Source organism: Homarus americanus, unplaced genomic scaffold (genome assembly GCF_018991925.1).
Source record: "Homarus americanus isolate GMGI-L3 unplaced genomic scaffold, GMGI_Hamer_2.0 scaffold39675, whole genome shotgun sequence".
In the NCBI taxonomy this organism is placed as follows: domain Eukaryota; kingdom Metazoa; phylum Arthropoda; class Malacostraca; order Decapoda; family Nephropidae; genus Homarus; species Homarus americanus.
Genome location: NW_024736071.1, coordinates 9,562,875 through 9,587,368, shown reverse-complemented (window position 1 = coordinate 9,587,368; position 24,494 = coordinate 9,562,875). Strand labels below are relative to the sequence as shown.

Here is a 24,494-nt window from a genome sequence, read left to right as displayed (position 1 = left end):
TCTTATAGGTTTGAATCAATGACAGGAGGAGGCAGTGTGGGCTCAACCTCACCACCACCTGTCCCATCTACTCGAGTGCGCCACACTTCAGCCTTCCAAACGGTACACTATTTTTATTTATAAGTCATCCTCTCTGTGGGTGGAATTACGAAGAAAATATTTTCCACATTTCTGAATGATTCAAGAGCTGGAAAAATAAGTGGATACATAACCTATCTCCACAAAATATTCATTTCAACTAATAGGCTATTTATAACCTCACATCTGTCCTAGGTGAGTCAAATATAGTCTATGAATTTAAAACTAGGAATACCCCAACATTGATGACTCGAACTTAATACATAAATTTTACCTTCCTGTTGCAAACATAATTTGTCAAGAGTTTCAGGTGCTACTGAAGGGTGAAGGTGTGACGTCATGATATCATAGTGAGTGACAGAACTATGCCTGTCAAATGTCATATCTTGAGGTTTTAATAATGATCTTGGGGACTCTTTATATTGTTCAATTCCACAAAATCACAGAGTAAACCTTACCACCACCATTTCCTTCACTCAATATTGCTGAATCTGTATTGCTAGATACTTGTTCACAAGTTCAGTATCAAGTTCTCATGTATTCCTATTCTTTCCAAATTGTTCATTTAGCATTTTAGTCCAGGGGATTTTGCCTAGTCTGAATTAGTAACTGGAGATAGGAAAGCTATGAATACAATATGCGAGATAAAAATTTGCCTCAGATTGGCAATGGTAAAGATTATCGCTGAAGATCTTTAAAAAAAATCAACAAATGGTAGAGGAGAAGGAAATCTTATACAGAAACAAAACTTTGATTATAAAAAAAATTAACAGAAGCAACACTTTGTAATTAATAATAGGCAATATAAATGAATTATAAATTCAGAAAACTAAAGACACCTTGAATTAACATTAATCACTTGATTAAGAAACAAGACAAGAAACCAGTGTGAACTTTAGACTGGTTGTGTACCTAAATTATGAGATAAATCATGCAGACCTTAGGTACATGAATATATAAACTTTTCAAGACTCGAGATATTATATGTACTTAAGTGATATGACAAATGAATCAGATGACTTTAGTTAAGAGATACAGGTTGTACCTCTCTAGTCCGGCAACCTCGGGACCTGACCGGTGCCGGACCATGGAAATTCACCCTTTTCCTGGATAGATAGTGACTTGTGCTTATGCCTGGAAGCACTAGCACCACTTTCTCTGCATCATGGTCTCTTTGAAGACATATTGAAGGGTTAAATGTCGTATAGTAGCTTCTCAAATTTCGCGAGTTTTTAATTCTTAACGTATTTTATTGGAACACACAAAAAAATAAATAAATAAAAATTTTGATGCCGGAAACTTGAATTTCGTCGGGTTTGAACGGCCCGCCAACGTGCAGACGACGTGCATAATCGTGTAAACAGCGTCATTTCTTTTATGTACAAAAGATTCATTATTGTTCATTACTGAATGTCTTTTTTATTGAATTAATGTTTATGTGTGCAAAATGAGCAATACAGTTCATTAATAATACATAGAATATTAAAACACACGAGGAAATGACACAGCATTGTTTTCGTTGATTACAAAACCAGTGACTGACTGGTTCTACATATAAAACTGAAGAAAATAAGACCTTGGTTGTAGCTGTAGTAAAATTAATATGGTTGTTTTAAGTAATGTTATTTAATGTTAATAAATGGAACAATAGAAGTAGCTAACGATAATGGTAAAGAAAAAGAGAGATCGCATATGTAAGTGCGCATGCGCACACGAGAAAACATATCATCATTACTTTACATAAGAATATGAAAGCAACACTTATTTACTGTTCATATATATTTTGATTAATGTTTCTGAATTTGTTTTTATTGAATTAATGTACGTGTGTGCAAAATTAACAATACAATTTATTAATAATACGTGGAATATTAGAGGAGACGAGACGGCTGCCGGCATTGTTTATGTTAAAGCTTACGAAACCAGTGACTGATTGGTTCTACATATAAAACTGAAGAAAATGAGACCCTGAGTTAAGCTGTAGTAAAATTAATGTAAAAAATGAATATGGTTGCTTGAAGTACCTGTAATGTTATTTAATGTTAATAAATGGAACAATATAAGTAGCTAACCATTACCGTATATCTCGGCCTACAAGACGGAATTTGAACAAAAAAAAAATCAGCCCAAAGTTAGGGGGTCGTCTTAAGCACCAGAGATAAAATTCTTACCTCTTAAATTTTGCGGTTTAGCGTGTCAAGAGTGGTGATGGAAACATGGTAAACCACTCACAAGGTCCTACCACTAATTATTTTATACTGAAACTTACATTTGGGAAGCTGGATTAAAATGAAGATTACCGGTATATTAAAATAATAAAAATGTATTATAAACCAGTCTAACATACCGTAAAAGAACAATATACCCCGGTAATAAACACAGCTGCTATCATCACCCCCCCCCCCATTTGCCAGTGACGAGAAAGGGAAAGCGACCTTGACAGTGACCGCCTGTGGCTATTTTTAGCCGTCCTTGTGTTCGGAGGTGGTCAGTACTGCATATCTGTATATTTACTGATCATAATACTTATCTCCTATAAATAATTAATTTAAAATTAATTTTTTTACAAAGAATATTCAGTAAATGACTGCGTTAATTCTTGACACTACCGACAGTGGTAAATTTAGGATGAGAATGATTAACAGAAGTCACGTCATGGATTCGGAGTTTGGTCCTTAATGATCACCTTAAATGTCTGGTCAACTTCACCTACCAGGTATAATGGTAGCCTCCCTTTTTCGCGAAACAAGTATATAAATTAAAGAAAATACTTGCAGTGTGTTTAATGTATTACAATATATTATAACTAAATAAATAAACAAATAAATCGGCAAATCTATTTCAAGTAAATGGAAATATTTTACTCACACCGACATTAGTTCCAGTTAAATAACTGACGCTTAAGTGAGTCACTAGTGTACACCAGCGGGTAAAATTTGATGCCAATACTTGAAGTGAATTGGCATTATTTTAAATAACCAACCATAAATAAATGGAAAAAAGATCAAAGGTGAAACATTATATTGTATGTATGTTGTGTTGTCAAAGGAAGAGAAACAATTGAAACTCAGCAATTGTGTGTAAATGAGGCAGTAAGATAAATCAGCAACCTAAGACTTGGTCAAAATTTTCGTGATGCCATATGGAAGTACAGTAGGGTCTACCTTTAGACAATACTGTACATTATGCTTCCAATATCTTCCCAGGCAGTAGAATCTCCCTGTTTGGTAGCTGCCTAAAACTTTTAGTAATATTACTTTGATACAACATGATAAATTTGACAAACAATGAAAATAAACAAACAAAAGTTATTTACCAAGACCTTCTCTCTCAGAACAGAGGGTAAGAGATGGAGGGGAGATAAGACGGCTATTTATAGCCCTCTTTGTGTAGGAAGTCGACCACACTAGAAATAATTCATTTAAAATTTATATTTTTTACATAGAATATTCAGTACATGACTGCAATTATAAAATATTGTGTGTATATATATATATATATATATATATATATATATATATATATATATATATATATATATATATATATATATATATATATATATATATATATATATATATATATATATATATATGTATATATATATTTGTGTAATAAATGTATGTAGTAAGTATGTACAGTAATCTTTTTCACTCAAATCCTAATGAAACACTATTGAATTAGAATACTGTAGCTCGCTGAAGCAAGCTTATAAATTAAAGAAAATACTTCCAGTGTGTTTAATATATTACAGTATGATATAAATAAACAAATAAATCGGTAAATCCATTTTAAGTAAATGAAACAATTGTATTCGACACCGACATTAGTTCAAGTTAAATAACAAACTTTTAAGTGAGTCACTAGTGTTTACACTACACCAACCGGTAAAATTTGATGCCATTACTTGAAGTGAATTGGCTTTATTTTAAAAAACCAAGGATGTGTAAACATCACTGGTCAATGGGATGGTTGGTAAAGGACTACTGGGTCAGTAAGCTCCCAATGGTAAGTGTCACATTTGGGGTACCGGTCTTATACAGCAAATAGGGCTCAAAAGCTACTTTTTAAATGGAAATTTTGGGGGCCGTCTTATACACCCTGTCGCCTTGTAGGCCGAGATATACGGTAATGGTAAAAAAAAAGTGAGACTGATCGTATGTAAGTGCGCACATGTGAAAATATATCGTCATTACTCTGCATAAGAATATGAAAGCAACATTTATTTACTGCTCATATATATTGAAGGGTTAAATGTTGTACTCTGTATAGACAAGCAGAGAGAGAGAGAGAGCAGCCGAACTGCCAGATGTAGACAAACCTTAATTTCCCGCGGATTTTTTTTTTTTTTTTTTTTTAAGGATTTGCCCACCCGGGCATAGGTCACTGACCCACATTGGGGCCTGAGGGGCAAAAATTTAATTCTCCTGTAATAATAATAATAATTCAGATAAGTAAAAAAAAAAAGAAAAACTGCCTATCTACTTATTGGACAAACTAAAATCGTTCCGGACCACGGGAGTTTCCGGACCACAGAATGCCGGACTAGAGAGGTACAACCTGTACTATACTATGCCAGTCTTAGGCTTTAGACAAGTTAGGTACTTTAGTAATAAGACAAATTATCTGGACATGATGAGATATACGATAAAATAAACCAGACTAGGCTTAATTATGAATCTTAGTTACAACACATGGCATGTAGCCACTTGAAACACATTATAACCATGGTCATCTCTTAGACAATGTTGGAACGTAGATGATGGGTCAAGATTCACTAATAATGTCTCTTCACTTAAACTTCTCAAAGACTTTAGTTAGTTTTAACTTTCTGAACAACAGCAGCAAATTTATATACAACTCAACCAAACTCACAATAAGTTATATGGCTGGAATTGACTGCTTTACACAACTAAATGTCGGTTTCAATATTGTAGTTCACAACACTTAGTACTCATGTCAGATGATACTTAGGTTATATAGCGCAGCTTTCAATGAGGGAAGAATCTCTGAGGAGAGAGATCACAGATTAGATTGAGGCCCGGCTCTTCTGTTCTGGGGTACTTATGTCCATCACACTATAAGAAACTCTGGGCAGGTTCACAGCATCAACATCTTGATTCGTTCAAAAGCGCTGGGTTGGTAAACTTACAAACTACCGTCCCTTGCCGAAAGGAGTTTTAAGGTAAGGGGAAGGAGAAGGAGCCAGACGTAAGAGGTGGAATTTAGTATATGTACCTCATGTCTGCAGCAGCCTCGTATATCTGAAATACTGTACGTGATACGTATCCAGCATAATTCTTCAAAATTTTTGACTGAAACTAAAACTGTGAATCCATTCCATCTGTACAGTGTATCAAACTCTTAAGAAACTAATAATTTTCAACTTATTCTATTTGTGGCTTAGTGTGGGCACTACAGCATATTTGGCTCTCTAGTCATGGGGTCATCCATGAATTGGGATTTCATAATCAATCCTTCTTTTGCCACTTACTTCAGTTCTCCCCTTCCTAATGAAACATAAGCTTATTGGATGCAGATGGTGGTAAATAATATCCCACATTGGACTGAAGTATGAACCAAATTAGTATGGATATTCCTGAAAACATCCACAAGAAATGATCAAAACATTTTCAAAGCAGTAAGTAGGTATGAAATACAAGTAAATTAAAGGAACCCCAAAAACATTTGATGATAGCACTGGCACAGCCTTGCTGTTTATTGAAATTTAAAACCCAGTTTAACTCTTTACAGAAAAGCTGTGGAAGTAATAGCAGTATTTCATCAAGCAGTGGTATCTTGGGTTCTTCAAACATTGAGGGAGTTGATGACAGTTCCCCACGACCCATGCGAAGAGATAGAGGACACACCATCTCTGACATGAATCCTGCTTCACGGAAACTACATTTAAGAGCAGCAGCTGCATCGAGAAAAAATAATTCTAGTAAAGATCTCAAAGGAGGCATGTCACCAAGGTATTCATTTGTGTCTATATACTCTATCTCTTTTTTCCTTCTGTTTCATTAACCTCTGACCTTTCTGTTTGCATTTATAATTTATTTTTAGTAAAAAAATTTGTGGTTTGAAACACATACAGTACATGAATACCTCGCTATTTGCAACCACGATGTTCACAACCGCACTTATTCACAAATGGTATTTTAACACCTCTATGTGATATTCACAAACCATACCCCACTTATTTGTAAAGAAAAATTGCAATACCTTACTGTAATATTTTTTATTTAAAATGTATTATCTTACTTAGTATTAAAATATATACTGTCCCTGTTTACACTGATGGCTCTTAAATCAAATGTAGGGGTGGGTTTTGGGGTAGTATTTCCTGACTTATATCAGGACAGTAGTCTCCTCATTATAGCATCTATTTTTAAGGCAAAGCTTTCAGGTATTTTACTTGCCCTCAAGATTATTTTTACCCAACCTCATAGTGAATTTGAAATTTATAGAGATTTTTGCAGTGCTCTCCTGGACTTTGCTTGTGTCACATCGCTACTTCCCTTACTTGTAGATATTTTACAGTGGCTGTTTCTTATCCAATGTCAGGGCCAGAAAGTGAGTTTTTACTGGATTCCAGCCCATGTGGGGGAGTAGGGAAATATGCATGGTGATGCTGTGGTGAAAACAGCTGCCTCTCGCCCTGTGGGATGCTATCGGAGCAAAAAGCACTGCTACATCCACCCTGCTTTGGTTGCCTGGGGATCAGAGTTGTAAAATAACGAAATAAATTTACTTCAGTACTGAACTCGAGTAACATTTTTGGGTGCAGTCAGTTCTGCTACAACGCGATAGTTGTGTTCTTGTAAAACATCGTGTTATAGAAATTCGCGCAATAGAAATAACGGCTTATGGAGAAAATAGGGTTCGGTGCAGATTACTCAAAATCGAAAAAATTTAGTAGTTAGCCTAACACAAAGGATAGCACAGTCTAAATAAATGTTACATTCATATCTAATAATGAAATCATACAGTAAATGTAACACTTTACCTTGAGAAAATATGAATATAACTTGATGGGGGAGAAGGGTGATTTTGAGGTTGATAACATCGAGCTTCTCTTCAAGTGTTATAGTCTTTCTTTTACGATCATCACCGGGAACGCGATCACCAGAACACTTCTTAGAGATATTCTTCTTTACCATATTCACAGTTAATACCACAAAATTGGAGAAATAGTAAGCAAAAATCGCGTTACAGCAAACAAGCGTTCGTGTTTTACAAATATCGTTCCTCTATTCATAAATCGCATTAGAGCCAATTCGTGTTGTCAAAACACACGTTAAAACAGAACTCACTGTATTTACTTTTTAAAAATTACTCAAATTTTTTTTGTACTTTTTTTAAGTACCGTATATCACGGCCTATAAGACGAAATTTGAACATTAAAAAAATCTGCCCAAAGTTAGGGGGTCGTCTAAACCACCAAGTTTAAAATTCTTACCTCTTAAATATTGTGGTTTAGTGTGTCAAGAGTGGTGATGAAAACATCGTAAGCCACTCACAAGGTCTTACCACTAATTATTTTATACTGAAACTTACGTTTGGCAAGCTGGATTCAAATTAAGATTACCGGTATATTAAAATAATAAAAATGTATTATAAACCTGTCTAACATACCGTAAAAGAGATTTATACCCCTGTAATAAACACAGCTATCATCACACACCCCTCCCCACGCCCCCCCCATTTGCCAGTGAGGAGACAAGAAAGGAAAAGTGCATTAATTCTTGAAACTATCGACGGTTAATTACAGACGCTCAAGTGACGTCACTAGTGTTTACACTACACCAGCTGGTAATATTTGATGCCATTACTTGAAGTGAATTGGCCTTATTTTAAGTAACTAACTATAAATAAATACAAAAATTAAAAAAAAAGATCAAAACTGAGAAATAATATACTGTATGTATGTTGTGTTGTCAAAGTAAGAGGAACAATTGTGTAAGTACGTAATATTTTTTCACTCAAATCCTAATGAAACACTACTGGAGAACATTCCTTTGTCGCAAAACAGTTTATAAATTAAAGAAAATAATTACAGTGTGTTTAATATATTACAGTATATTATAAATAAATAAATAAAACAAATAATTCGGTAAATCTATTTAAAGTAAATGGAAAATAAGCAAACATGTTATTTACCAAGACCCTTCCGTCTGGCTCAGGGTGAGATGGAGGGGAGATAAAGAAGGCTATTTATAGCCCATCAGAAGTGGCCAGTACCCTAATGCACCATAAATAATTCATTGAACATTCATTTTTTGTACATAGTATATTCAGTATATATATATATATATATATATATATATATATATATATATATATATATATATATTTGTGTAATAAATGTATGTAGTAAGTACATACTGGTAACCTTTTTCACTCAAATCCTAATGAAACATCACAATTAGAATACGGTGGTTGCTGTTGAACCACATGTTGTATAAATAGTCACACCACCGAGACGAGGGAACACTCCCACCACGCTTCAGTGACGTCACTAGTGTTTACACTACACCAGCGGGTATAATTTGATGACATTACTTGAAGTGAATTGGCCTTATTTTAAAAAATCAAGGATGGTTGGTAAAGGACTACTGAGTCAGTGGGTAAGTGTCACATTTGGGGTACTGGTCTTATACAGCAAATAGAGCTCAAAAGCTACTTTTTAAATGGAAATTTGGGGGGGGGCGTCTTATGCACCCCGCCGCCTTATAGGCCGTGATATACGGTATGGATTTCTAATACTTTTACTCCAATACAATTGAAAAACAAAAAAAATTTCTTGTTACATGCAAACTAAAATAATACAAGTCCACCACCGATTTTCTGGCACCCTTGATTCCAAAACCTTGATGGATTCTCCGTTTGCCGGACCAACCTAGGTCAGGTACAGTGGGGTATGCTATAACAAATCTAATTGGTTCTAGAACCTCATTCGTTATAGGATTAATCCGTTCCAGGCCCCCAAATACAACCACTTAACACTGAAAAAATTATGTGGAAAATGTAAAAAATACGGTACTTTATCTTACCTTAGTGTTGTTCAGCATGCAGGACAGGAGGCAGAGGGGAAGGGGGGGGAGAGAATTATGGAGAAGAGGTGGAAGGAGAGGAGTCATCCTTCCTAGCCCTCTTTGGTGACTGTCTCACAGGCACTTTGTCTGTAGGTTCTATTGTTACCTTTTTAAAGAAGGAATCCAGGGTTGGCTGCTTCAACCTTGATTTCTGGACCTTCCAAAAGCAGTTCATAACATTGTCATTAAACACACAGATGGCCTTTTGCACAGAACCAACATCAGGATGATAATCCTCAGCAAGTTTGGACAGTTTGTTCCAGCAAAAGAACGCATCCTTGAGATCTTTGGCTGGAATGATGCGGCTTTCCTCCTTGTCCTCATCCTCCCCTGACTCCTCAGAAGTTAAGCTCCGCTTCAGTGTCTCGTTTTGTTCTTTGTGAAGCTCAAGCAGCTCCTCAGTGGACAGTTCCTTACTGTGCTCTTCCACCAACTCCTCAACATCATCATCATCCACTTCCAGGCCCATGGAATTGCCCAGAGACACAATTTCATGAACAACAGCCTCTTCTTCTAACTCTTCGAAGCCTTCAAAGTCTCTTTGAAGCACACATTCAGGCCACAATGGCCTCCAAGCAGCACAAAGACACCTCACAGTAACCTCTTTCCAGGCTGAGGTAATTAAAAAAACAGCATCTGCTATATTGAAGTGACTCTTCAGAATTCCTTCAAACTAACATCACTGGAAGAAGTGGACACAAAACATTTTCTAAACAGTGCCTTTGTGTACAGCTTCATAAAGTTAGAAATTACCTGTTGATCCATGGGCTGGATGAGAGGTGTTGTGTTGGGTGGCAAGAAGTGCACAGTGATGAAGTTGAACTCCTCTGGCAATTCAACCATCAAATTAGGAGGGTGGGCTGGTGCATTGTCCATCACCAACAAAGCTTTCAGTGGAAGATTATTCTCCCTGAGGTATTCCCGAACACTGGGTCCAAACACCTCAATCACCCACTCAGAGAATAAATTCCTGGTCACCCAAGCCTTTGGGTTTTACCGCCATATAACACCAAGGCGGGTCTTCCTAATGTTTTTGAAAGCTCTGGGGTTTTCTGCATGGTACACAAGGAGTGGCTTTATTTTGCAGTCACCAGAAGCATCAGCACAAAGAAGGAGGGTAAGCCTGTCTTTCATTGGCTTATGGCCAGGGACAGAACTTTCCTCCTTGGTAATGTATGTACGGCGAGGCATTTTTTTCCAAAAAAGTCCAGTTTCATCACAGTTGAATACCTGCTGAGAAACAAAGCCTCCCTCTTTAGTCACATTCAAAAAAATGTCATGGTGTTCCTTAGCTGCTTCCTTATCTGTACTAGCAGCATCACCATGTCTCACAACACTATGTAATTTATTTCTCCTTCTGAAACCAGTAAACCACCGCTTGGTACCCCTAAACACTGGCACATCACTATCACTTGCACTGGGAGTCTTGGCTTTAAGGTCCTCAAACAATTGTCTGGCCTTCTCACAAATTATAGCTTCACTAATGCTATCACCTGCCATTTCTTTCTCCTTTATCCACACTAAGAGTAAATTTTCCGTCTCCTCAATCACATTATACCTTGCTTTGCTAAGTTTAGAGATTCCCTTAGCCACTTGCACAGTTTTCAACTCCTCTTTATTCTTTAAAATCGTACATATAGTCGATTTAGCCATCCCATACTCATCACTAAGTTTCGCAATGCTTGTTCCATCCTCACGTTTCTTTATGATTTCTTTCTTAGTTTCAAGAGTTATGAGTTTTCTCACTCGCTTTGGACGATTCATTGTTACAATTGTACACTTGTATAACAAAATATTTATACAAATAACTCTATTTCCACATCAAAAGACGAAATTTCAACAATAACAGTGGTGCACTGGCTACACAATGAGACAAAGATGGCGCCTGACGCTCTTGTTGTGGGTCGCGGTACAACAATATTAATGCGCCAGGCGAAATAGTCCCATATTCTTCCGCGTTCGTTGTAGGAGTTGCGTTCGTTATAGCATTCTCAATTTTATAGGTAAAACCATTCATTATAGGAATATTCGTAGTAGGATCCGTTCGTTATAGCATACCCCACTGTAATAATTATTCAACAATACATCTCTGACCCACTAATGATACATCCCCGTGTGTCTAAAGCACCATGGAATGCTAGAAACATGATTAAACAAATATTAGATATAAATTAAATGTGAAAAAGCCATAATTTTGAGCAACATTATTGTATTACACACTTTATACTCAAATGTACTACATTAGACTAAATATTTTATCTCGTGCAAACTATGTTTATGATCATATTAATCACTATCTTACAAGGATACCAGCAATGCAATTTATATACTGCTAAGTCTAGTCAGCTACATTTTATAAGATAAAAACTTTAAGCCTAAAACTACCTTCACCGTGGCTAGGATGGAGGGAAGTTAAGTGCCCTCTCATAATTTTTTCCAGACTAAAGGAGGTGTTGGACCATCAGTTCCCGGAAAATCGGTGGTGTACCTGTATAGTTTTTAATTAATTAATTAATTAGTAACCATAATAAAAAAATTGTGTTGGTGGAGAGTATGGTGTGGGTAGAGTCGTAAAGGGTACGGTGTGTATATGGGGAGACACCACACGGTCACAGACCTAAAGGTCTTGTGAGGTGAGGTAACGTCAGGTCGTGTTATTTTTACCAGGTATTCAGTGTACTGCTGTATTAATCATTATTAGTTCCAGCCTCTAATGTCAAGATTTGATGTGTGTATATCTAGTGACTGTACTCAAGTTGCCTATTATGGGAATTGTTCATAAAATGAGACTTTGGGATGATTTCTTCATTTGTGGCTGAAGTAATTGTCATCTTTCACTGTCAGTAACTAAGTGACTCCTAAAAATGAAATTAATCTTATGTAATGCACTCAATTTGATGATTATACCCATCTAATTATGATTTTTTTCTTCAGCTTTGTGTTCCTTCAGCTCTATTATCAGGGAAGCCTGGGTGGAGGTAAAGAGCGGCCACTCCTGCTTCCCACCCATCAACCTGAAATGCAGAGGGCAATGAGAGTGTTGGACTTTATGCGGCCTCAAGAAACTCACAAAATAGGTGTATTGTACGTGGGTCGAAAACAGACTACAGAACAAGAGATCCTAAGGAATTCTTTTGGTTCTCTGAGATATATGCTCTTCCTTCAGGTCAGTGAATGGTTTATGTGTAATTCCCGTATTACATTTACAAAGCAAGTCTGAGTAATTCATTAATTTCCATGAATATTTTTTTTTTCAGCAATTCTCTTCTATTTACAATAGTAAAAGCTGACATAATTATATAAAAATAATACAGGTACTCCATATATTGTGTTAATATAAGTTGAACCTCTCTAATCCGGCAACCTTAGGACCTGAGCAAGGCTAGATCATACAGTTTTCCATTGGCTTACAGTATCAAAACAATGCAGTCTCATGCGCTTTATACTGTATACTATAAACAGCGGTCAGTTTTTCAACCTTATCTAATTTAGCAAAATCGTCCACATAATTCATAAATATATCTCAATTGCCCAAAAATATCCAGACCTCAATATACCAACATTACCCACCTAGTCAGGATTTGAACCCAGAATCTTTGCGTGGGAACAGGGAGTGTTACCACGGCACCACAATGACAACAAAAGCCAAATTAGGCTTTGTACATGTATCCTCGATAATCACAGGACCCGATAATCGCTGATCTGGCTTATCACCGTATCCTCAATTGTGACCATGTGTTTGCTTATCACTTATTAATCTGGGTTATTACGGAATTATTATGGGACAGCGGGCAAGAACCAGCAGACAGGCCAGGAATCCAATGCTCTGTTCATTCATATGAGAGATAATAAGCATTGCATTAACTGGGATAATGCCTCCTCAGTATTACCTTGAAATTCAATTGTCAGTAGGAACATTATAGAATCCAGTCTCATTAAACATACCGAATTTGTCAACATGAATTTAAGTAATGGTTTGTACAAACTGGATAATTTTGTAATTAAGAAGATTTGTAACCAGGTGAGAAGGTTGGGTCATCTTACCCTATGACCTGACTGCGGACAGCTGCTGTGCATGGTTAACTTTTTTTTTTTTTTTTTTTTTTTTAAGAAGATTAGTAAGGGTCACTGCCTTATGACCGAAACATTGTGGACACCTGCTGTCCCCTAGGGACTTGATCTCACTCTCCTCTACTGTATATATTAGCCTTGTCAAGTATTTCTCCTTAGTCTGTACTCACCCCTGAGGATGTGAATTACACGAAAGTGCTTGGGAACTTCGTGTTTTCTTGTTTCCTTGTGGTTATGAACAGTAAATAAGTGTTGCTTTCATATTCTTATGTAAAGTAATGACGATATGTTTTCACGTGTGCGCATGCGCACTTACATATGCGATCTCTCTTTTTCTTTACCATTATCGTTAGCTACTTCTATTGTTCCATTTATTAACATTAAATAACATTACTTAAAACAACCATATTAATTTTACTACAGCTACAACCAAGGTCTTATTTTCTTCAGTTTTATATGTAGAACCAGTCATTCACTGGTTTTGTAATCAACGAAAACAATGCTGTGTCATTTCCTCGTGTGTTTTAATATTCTACGTATTATTAATGAATTGTATTGCTCATTTTGCACACATAAACATTAGTTCAATAAAAAAGACATTCAGTAATAAACAATAATGAATCTTTTGTACATAAGAGAAATGACGCTGTTTACACGATTATGCACGTCGTCTGCACGTTGGCGGGCCGTTCAAACCCGTCAAAATTCAAGTTTCCGCCGTCAAAATTTTTATTTATTTATTTTTTCGTGTGTTCCAATAAAATACGTTAAGAATTAAAAACTCGCGAAATTTGAGAAGCTACTATACGACATTTAACCCTTCAATATGTCTTCAAAGAGACCATGATGCAGAGAAAGTGGTGCTAGTGCTTCCAGGCATAAGCACAAGTCACTATCTATCCAGGAAAAGGGTGAATTTCCATGGTCCGGCAATTTCCATGGTCCGGCACCGGTCAGGTCCCGAGGTTGCTGGACTAGAGAGGTACAACCTGTGTATATATATATATATATATATATATATATATATATATATATATATATATATATATATATATATATATATATATATATATATATATATATATATATATATATATATATATGTATGTATGTATGTACACAGTATTACCCCGCCTAACGCGGTTTCACTTAACGCTTTTTTTCATATACGCGGTGCCTCGCCAGAAGCGAACTTTCACTTAACACGGATTTTTTCCACATATACGCGGTGAGTGTCCGGCTCGAGAGCTATTTTTAGATTTGCCCATGCGCCACCCGCCCGCCTGCCTGCCTGTGCTCTCGCCTCTCCCTCCTCCTCCCTCCGCTTGGGCAAGCGGCGCGGTAAGGTTGCGCAGTGTGTGTCTTTGTTGCGTTATCACTGACGTCATATGACGTATCGGACTGTGATTGGCCATGCATCCCTACCCCCCTCTGCTGCTAGCTGTAATTGGCTTAAAGTATTATGACGTGACCACCCGGGGGAGGGAGGGAGGAGGAGACGACGCTTGACCTAGCCGCGGCAGTTTCATCCCTCAAGGCCACACCGTGTAAACGCGCATCCATTGTTCCGTAAAATGGCTTCCGCCGGACCACCACCGCCACCAGAGAGAGACCTTTCCTTACCTGGACCCAGCGGCACTAAGCCAAAGAAGACACGACGTTCCTTAAGCTACGAGGTGAAGTACCAAATTGTTCAAGATTTGGAGAAAGGAACACGGCAAATTGGTCTCGCGCGCCAGCATGGCGTTAACGAATCTACGATTCGCACGATTAAGAAGGATGCAGCCAAGATCAAAGAGCACATGAAAATCACAAAGTCTGCAGGTGCTTCATCTGTCAGGTATTGCCAGAACAGGGTGCTGGCCAAAGTGGAAAATTTGCTGGTGAATTATTTGATTCGTCAGGCGCGACGCAACATGGCGGTGGACACGCGCTCAGTGCAGGAGTACGCACGTGAGCTATACGCAGCAGTGTCACGTAAGCTGGGAATTGCAGAGCCCAAACCCTTCAATGCTTCCTCTCGTTGGCTGCATAGGTTTAAGAAGAGGAATAAGATCACCAACATCAACATTGGTGGTGAGGAAGCGAGTGCTGACCGTGTGGCGGCTAGAGATTTTCCTCCGTTCTTACGTGAGATTATGGAGGAAGGACAGTACACTGACGACCAGGTGTTTAACATGGACGAATCTGGTCTTTTCTGGAAAAAGCTACCTTCCAAGACCTTCGTTGTCCAGTCTGCCAGCAAGGTAAGGGGTCGGAAGTTGCAGAAGAAACGCATCACCGTCCTGTTTACCACCAATGCCTCCGGTACATGTAAACCAAAGTTATCGGTGATTCACACAGCCCACAAGCCGCACGCCTACAAGAATATGGACATGAACAAGCTTAATGTCCACTGGCTAACCGCATGTAAGGCGTGGATGTCCTCTTCTCTGTCCCTCTTCTGGTTTGACAACTGTTTTGTTCCTGACGTGAAGAAATTCTGCGAGCAACAGAATGTTTCATTCAATATTTTGTTGCTCCTTGACAACGCACCTGGACACTCGCCCCTACTTATGGATCGTCACCCCAACGTAAAAGTGGTCTTCCTTCCTCCCAACACTACGTCATTAATCCAGCCCATGGACCTGGAGTTGATTTGCAATGTGAAAGCTGCGTACTCTGCAAAGAAGTTCAAGCTCCTGAACGACTCTACCAACACCAAGGATGAGTTGCGTATGCTGGGTGACACCGACAGCGAGAGCAAAAGCGACGAGGACAAGGAACAAGAGGTGGCGGCTCAAGAACTTCTCGTCAAACAATTTTGGAAGAAGTTTAACGTTAAACAAGCTGTAGACTTCTTGGTGGAGGCATGGGATCTGCTGACTATTGCTACAATTCGTCACGCATGGAGACATGTGTTGCATGGCATACCAGGTGAGAGGAGGAGTGAACCTGTGACTGGTGAGGTTCAGACTGTTGCAGTAGCAGTGCACCTTGCCAGAGAAGCTGCGCTCAATATTACTGCTGAAGGCATCTCCGAGACCACCAACGAAGACATCCTGGAGGTGATCAGAGATCCTGAAGTGACTGCCGACGAGTTGTTGGAAGAAGAACACGTCAGTGAAGAGGAGGAAGAAGGTGCGTCATTCTCCGAAGAACACAGTTTAAGTCACAGTGATATTAAGTGTGCCATAGAGTTTGCAGAGAAAATGAAGTCCGTCCTTTTCCGCGACAATGACGATGACCGCTATGAAGTCTTCCATACCCGGCTGGTGCAGGCTATGGAGCCGTACATCACGGTGTACCAAGACAACATAAACACCAGCCGTCAAAAAAACATAACCGAGTTCTTCGCCCGCAACCCACCACAGCCAGCCCAAGCCAGTGATAGTGACAGTGAAGTTGTCTTTGAGGGATTTGTCAGGGAAGCCCTGACAACTGTAAGTGACAGTGATGGTGATTCACCTAGTAATGGTGATTCACCTGAGGGCCAGTAATCTGCCCTCTGCCTCGGAACCAGCCTCCATCCCCGTATGCCGACCCATCTCTTCTACTACCGTAAGTGTTCCACCTAACTTTTAGTTTCTCTAACCTAACCCTTATTTTTCCTATGTTAACCTTTATTTTTCCTAACCTAACCTCTTCTATATTACTTGTTTTTTCATACCATCATAAAGTTAAGATAAAATTTTTACTACAACATAGTTATGTGTCGTCAAAAAGTGGAGTTTGGGGGTCGGGCTGGTTTCTATTGGAATTAATCCCATATGTTCTGTTGTTCACTTAACGCGGATTTCACTTAACACGGTACCCTCTGGGTTTTATTGACCGCGTTAAGTGGGGTACAACTGTATACAGCGGGGTATGCTATAACGAACGGATCCTACTACGAATATTCCTATAACGAACGGTTTTACTTATAAAATTGAGAATGCTATAACGAACGCAACTCCTACAACGAACGCGGAAGAATATGGGACTATTTCGCCTGGCGCATTAATATTGTTGTACCGCGACCCACAACAAGAGCGTCAGGCGCCATCTTTGTCTCATTGTGTAGCCAGTGCACCACTGTTATTGTTGAAATTTCATCTTTTGATGTGGAAATTCGCGTTATTTGTATAACTATTTTGTTATACAAGTATACAATTGTAACAATGAGTCGTCCAAAGCGAGTGAGAAAGCTACTAACCCTTGAAACTAAGAAAGAAATTATAAAGAAACGTGAGAATGGAAGAAGCATTGCGAAACTTAGTGATGAGTATGGGATGGCTAAATCGACTATATGTACGATTTTGAAGAATAAAGAGGAGTTAAAAACTGTGCAAGTGGCTAAGGGAATCTTTAGACTTAGCAAAGCAAAGTGTAATGTGATTGAAGAGATGGAAAATTTACTCTTAGTGTGGATAAAGGAGAAAGAAATGGCAGGTGGTAACATTAGTGAAGCTATAATGTGTGAGAAGGCCAGACAATTGTTTGAGGACCTTAAAGCCAAGACTCCCAGTGGAAGTGATAGTGATGTGCCAGTGTTTAGGGGTACCTGCATGCTGAATAACACTAAGGTAAGATAAAGTACCGTATTTTTTAGATTTTCCACAGAATTTTTTCAGTGTTAGGTGGTTGTATTTGGGGGCCTGGAACGGATTAATCCTATAACGAACGAATGCTATAACGAACGAGGTTCTGGAACCAATTACGTTCGTTATAGCATACCCCACTGTATATATATATATATAATATATAATATATAATATATATATAATATATATATATAATATATATATAATATATATATATAATATATATATATAATATATATATATATAATATATATATATATATAATATATATATATATAATATATATATATAATATATATATATATATATATATATATATATATATATATATATATATATATATATATATATATATATATATATATATATATATATATATATATATATATATATATATATACATACAGTATATATATACACATACATATATATACATATATATACATATACATATATATACATGTAGCCTACATATATATACATGTACATATATATACATGTACATATATATACATATACATATATATACATATACATATATATACATATATATACATATATATACATATACATACATATACATATATATATACAGTTGTACCCCACTTAACCCGGTCAATAGAACCCAGAGGGTCCCGTGTTAAGTGAAATCCGCGTTAAGTGAACAACAGAACATATGGGATTAATTCCAATAGAAACCGGCCCGACCCCCAAACTCCACTTTTTGAAGGCACATACCTATGTTGTAGTAAAAATAACATCTTAATTTTATGATGGTACATGCACACAATTAATACTTAAGAGAAATAGAGAAATACAGTCGCCAAGTTAATGTCTATTCAAATAATGGACTCAACTCACTCCCCCTCTCACACTACACTGCCGGCTCTTCCCTCTCAGAGAAATTTTGGGGGGAAAACCACTAAATTTTAATAAATAATACCTCAAACTAAAGTTAGGATAATACAATTGACATTGCTGGATTCCTTGTAAGACCAGGAATATTTTGAATATAAATGTCATATATTTTGCACAAAAGATAACATAGTTACCTAGAGAAAATTTTTTATCTAAAATTTGTATGTTTAATGCAAAATATATGATGTTTATATTCAAAATGATCACCAAATTATAAGAATTCCAGCAATGTAAATTTTATTCTGACCGGGTAATTTGTATGAATTTTATGAGCTAAAACAAATATCTTCAGTTAATAAAAAAAAAAATAATCTTCACGACACTATCTGTCAATCAAAGTACCCCACCTTGCCTCCCCCCCTCTTCCAACCCCGCGGTCAGTCCCAACCCTCCCCCCCACCCCCACCAATCCTCCCTTCAAGAGATGTGGGGTGAAAAAAATAAATTTTAACATTTTGTATTAAACAATACCTCAGATTAAAGTTAGGATAATATAATTGACATTGCTGGATTCCTTGTAAGACCAGGAATATTTTGAATATAAATGTCATATATTTTGCACAAAAGATAACATAGTTAATTTGAGAAAAAATTTTATCTAAAATTTGTACGTATGTCTAATGCAAAAATATGATGTTTATATTCAAAATGATCATCAAATTATAAGAATTCCAGCAATGTAAATTATATTCAGACCGGGTAATTTGTATGAATTTTATGAGCTAAAACAAATATCTTCAGTTAATAAAAAAAAACAATAATTCTTCACTGGGTAACAGATGGTCGGTCGGTCCCTCCCTCCCCCCCCACCCCCCACCAACCGTCCCAAGGAGATGTGTGGGATAACCACTAAATTTTAATAAATAATACCTCAAACTAAAGTTAGGATAATATAATTGACATTGCTGGATTCCTTGTAAGACCAGGAATATTTTGAATATAAATGTCATATATTTTGCACAAAAGATAACATAGTTACTCTGAGAAAATTTTTTATCTAAAATTTGTATGTCTAATGCAAAATATATGATGTATATATTCAAAATGATCACCAAATTATAAGAATTCCAGCAATGTAAATTATATTCTGGCCGGGTAATTTGTATGACTTTTATGAGCTAAAACAGACAGTCAGGCAGGGTGGCGGGTGGGGCAAATCTAAAAATAGCGTCTCGAGCCGGACACTCACCGCGTATATGTGGAAAAAATCCGTGTTAAGTGAAAGTTCAGCTCTGGCGAGGCACCGCGTATATGATAAAACGCGTTAAGTGAAACCTGCTAGGGCGGGTAATACTTGTATATATATATATATATATATATATATATATATATATATATATATATATATATATATATATATATATATATATATATATATATATATATATATATATATATATTATACCGGGTAGTATGTATATAATTTATTTTTTTTATTTTTTTATTTTTTTCTCAATGTGTTTGGTTGGTAGTTATGCTACAGTATTAGTTGAATGTGTGCATTATTATTATCTACCTGATTGTTTCTGTATTCTTATACCAACCAGTTTGAATAGGAAACCAAAATAGAAATACTCACACACACATACACACACACACATAGTAATTTCAGTGCATTTTATTGTCTTTTCAGGGTTTGGGTTCTGTACTTGAACTGAGCTCTGTATTGCAAGATGAGGTGTTTCTTGGTGGCCTTGACACAAAAGGCAATGATGGCAAGCTAGTTTACATTTGGCATGATGATGTAATGCAGGTTTGTTTCTCTCATTTTGCAATGTTTAGATTCTGTAACTTTGACAGTTATAACATTTAACCCATTAGGGTCTCAAGAGAGAGAGAGAGAGAGAGAGAGAGAGAGAGAGAGAGAGAGAGAGAGAGAGAGAGAGAGAGAGAGAGAGAGAGAGAGAGAGAGAGAGAGAGAGAGAGAGAGAGAGAGAGAGAGAGAGAGAGAGAGAGAGAGAGAGAGAGAGAGAGAGAGAGAGAGAGAGAGAGAGAGAGAGAGAGAGAGAGAGAGAGAGAGAGAGAGAGAGAGAGAGAGAGAGAGAGAGAGAGAGAGAGAGAGAGAGAGAGAGAGAGAGAGAGAGAGAGAGAGAGAGAGAGAGAGAGAGAGAGAGAGAGAGAGAGAGAGAGAGAGAGAGAGAGAGAGAGAGAGAGAGAGAGAGAGAGAGAGAGAGAGAGAGAGAGAGAGAGAGAGAGAGAGAGAGAGAGAGAGAGAGAGAGAGAGAGAGAGAGAGAGAGAGAGAGAGAGAGAGAGAGAGAGAGAGAGAGAGAGAGAGAGAGAGAGAGAGAGAGAGAGAGAGAGAGAGAGAGAGAGAGAGAGAGAGAGAGAGAGAGAGAGAGAGAGAGAGAGAGAGAGAGAGAGAGAGAGAGAGAGAGAGAGAGAGAGAGAGAGAGAGAGAGAGAGAGAGAGAGAGAGAGAGAGAGAGAGAGAGAGAGAGAGAGAGAGAGAGAGAGAGAGAGAGAGAGAGAGAGAGAGAGAGAGAGAGAGAGAGAGAGAGAGAGAGAGAGAGAGAGAGAGAGAGAGAGAGAGAGAGAGAGAGAGAGAGAGAGAGAGAGAGAGAGAGAGAGAGAGAGAGAGAGAGAGAGAGAGAGAGAGAGAGAGAGAGAGAGAGAGAGAGAGAGAGAGAGAGAGAGAGAGAGAGAGAGAGAGAGAGAGAGAGAGAGAGAGAGAGAGAGAGAGAGATTACCACTCAGAAAAAGAGGTAAGAACACACATAAATAGAGTAAGCTCAATCCTCAACCTTTTCACAATTGAGAAAAAAAAATCTGGCTAGGCCTTGTGAGCTATCAGAGTGTCTTAGATTAATACTAGTGCCATATCAGAGCAATTTCACCTTCTCAGATTTTCCAACTGTTATTGAGATTAAAGAATTTATCAGGTATATGATGTTTGGTGTAAGTCCCTCTTACGCATGGTTATTCAAGTTTTCTACTGTGAAAGAAAAAAAGAGGAGCAGTTGAAAAATAGAAAGAAGTATGTCTCAAGTTTTTAAGAGAACAGGCAGTTGTTCTGAAGGGAACTGAATAGAATGAGAAAATCATAGAAACAATCACTATTACAGTTAAGAATGAAGAGTGGATATACTGTATTACAGAAGAAAAAATGTATATATAAAATTAGAGGGAGATATGAAGAATTCTTTGAGCAACTGCTATGTTATGAGATGTGGTGAAAGAAAAGTGTCATACTCATCATCATCATCATCATCGTTAACATCTTACAACCATTTTTCACCCTTGCGTGGGTTAGAAGTGATTACCTGATGACATCTGTCCATGTTGAGGGATCTCTTGCATCCTCTTTCATCAGTTTCTTAAGTCTAACATCATTTTTTACAACCTTTCTCCATGTCATTCTTGGCCTTCTAGCTCTCCTCTCGCCACATTTAGACTTGTTCATTTATTGACCCAATTGGTCTGCTCCATTCTCTCTACATGCCCAAACCATCTTAGCCTACCTCTATACAAAATATTGCCAATACTTTCAATACATAGTCATATTGCACAAACACCTCACCATTTTCATTTTAACTCACTCCAGCCTTCCTATGTCATTCTCTTTAACCACCCGTATTTTACTGCCATACAACTTAACAATATCATTCTTCTCACACCAATTCCAAGCATTTTTCCTTTCAAGAAGAAGGAAGGATCTCTTGCCATCAATAAAGGCAGCATCTTCCTAAATTTCCCCCAGCCATTTCTGGCTCTTGCAATTGAGCTAGCTTCAGCACTGCCTCCAATATTGATCATGTCACCTAGGTACTAAAAACTCAGGAACACAGTCCAGGGATATATCCCCAGTGTTAAATTTCTCCAGCCTTGTTAAGGACACAGATTACCTGTTCGTACTGGACTTTTAAACTCAGTAACATCCTGCAGTGTGCCATCTACTCCACTAGACCCCTTGTGTACCCACCTTCCACATTATTGAGTTGCTGCCAATACCTTTCTTACAGACAGCACATGGCCATATTCACTCTCAAGCCTTCGACTCCTTTCCTTTCTTCCACTTTTAAATTTTTCTACTGCCACTTCAATAATATCTGCTGTTAGCACAAAGCCATCAGCATGCAAATACTCCCAGGGCAAACCACCTGAAGTCACGTGATATTGCCTCAAGGATCATGATAGACGGTAGGGGGCGTAAGATAGACCACTGATGAGAACCCCTATTTTCACCTCAGATTCCTCACTATCCTCACCATTTAATCTCTCAGCAGTTTTTGAGTCTTCAGATAATGCCATAACCACTTGAACAAGATATTCTTCGGTCAACTTACAGTTGAGGACATAATTAGATATAGGGTATTTCTTTGTGTTTAATGATAATTTCAGACAAAAACAAGATGATTTTCTTCTATGACACTCTTGGCGCATTTTACCGAGACATCGGTTATATGTGTAGTATCTTACATGATTTAATGGGAGAATGAGAAGCCACATGTTCAGTCTTACTCAGAGCGTTTATTCGTTGTTGTTGTGTACCACGTGCCTAACACATTTGTGACTACACAGGCCTAAACACATTCTAACTTTGGTAAGAAGTAACATAATATATAATGCATATATAATAATCAATAAAGGCAGCATATAAACATACAGTGGTCCCTCGGTTAACGAACAAACATTCGATTCACGAAGTCCTTACAAAAATCACGTTTTGTTGTGAGCATCAACTGATCAGTTGATGGGGTACTCTGCCAATTCAGTAATCTGTTCTATGTTTACATTCGTTTCCAATGGAGTAAATATCAATAAAGTTGTGCTCTTTAATGTTTTTGCATGTTTTATATTAAAATTATTTGTCATTTTAACATTTATTTAACATATTGATAATATATGCAGTACAGGGACTAGTTTGTTGTGTGCCCATCAGATGCGTGAGTCGGTCACAAGGCGTCAGTTGAATTTTGATAACAGTGGAGAGAGCATCTATTTTGTTGGTGTCTTGAATATTTTTGCATTTTTCATTGAAATTATTGGTCATTCTGAACTTTAGTTAAAATATTGATAATATATAGTGCAGTGCAGTGTTGATTTAAAGAAAATGATCTTGAATTACACCTAGTGAACTTAAAATTTTATTGGTGAAACTATTGTGTCAAGCATGGGTCCCTTGAAAGGTGATTTCTCCTCCATCCCCACTTCCTTCTCTTCTCCCTTCTCCTCCACCCCCACTTCTAATTCCCACCATCATCATCAACCAGGAACCTTCTACATACACACCTCAAAGTAAGTGTACTTTACTGCATTTTTTTTTACTTTGTATGTACTTTTCGGTGAGCTGGAACCAATTACCCAATATCCCATTGAAACAATGGATTCAGTTAACGAAATTTTCGGTTAACGAAGGACCTTCTGGAACGAATTGTGTTCGTTAACCGAGGGACCACTGTACGCATATATAACAATATGGTCCAACTGTATCACAAATTTTTTACCCCAACTGTACAATACAGTACAGTATAGAAATTATATTGGGTAAATGGAAAATTGTTAAATAAAGGATAAAAAATTAGGGTAACATCACTGTCCAGCTGACAGAAATAATTACCTTCTTAATTATCAAGCATTACCTTAGCTGTATTTTCGAATGTCAAGCATACCAATTCACCAGCTAAGCAAACACATTTAAAATTTAACCTAATCTACTCAAGACAGATTCATCCCTGTGATCATTGAACTTACTGGTTTTTGAGGCAGTCACAGGAATGGATCTCAAGCACATTTCAGAAGCCATAGTTTGGATGGGAAAGTGGTTGTT

The 24,494-nt window shown here is 37.4% G+C and overlaps 1 protein-coding gene across 5 annotated transcripts in view; it reads left to right on the top strand.

Annotated features, from left to right (window-relative positions):
* LOC121871778 (tuberin-like) overlaps window positions 1–24,494 on the top strand; it is a 286,863-nt gene that overhangs the window by 250,541 nt on the left and 11,828 nt on the right. For all 5 annotated transcript variants that reach the window (XM_042374251.1, XM_042374253.1, XM_042374252.1 and 2 more), the window contains 4 exons: window positions 9–102; window positions 5,833–6,053; window positions 12,111–12,342; window positions 20,361–20,480. In XM_042374251.1, coding sequence (XP_042230185.1) covers window positions 9–102; window positions 5,833–6,053; window positions 12,111–12,342; window positions 20,361–20,480 — 667 coding nt within the window. The remainder of the gene's footprint in view (window positions 1–8; window positions 103–5,832; window positions 6,054–12,110; window positions 12,343–20,360; window positions 20,481–24,494) is intronic.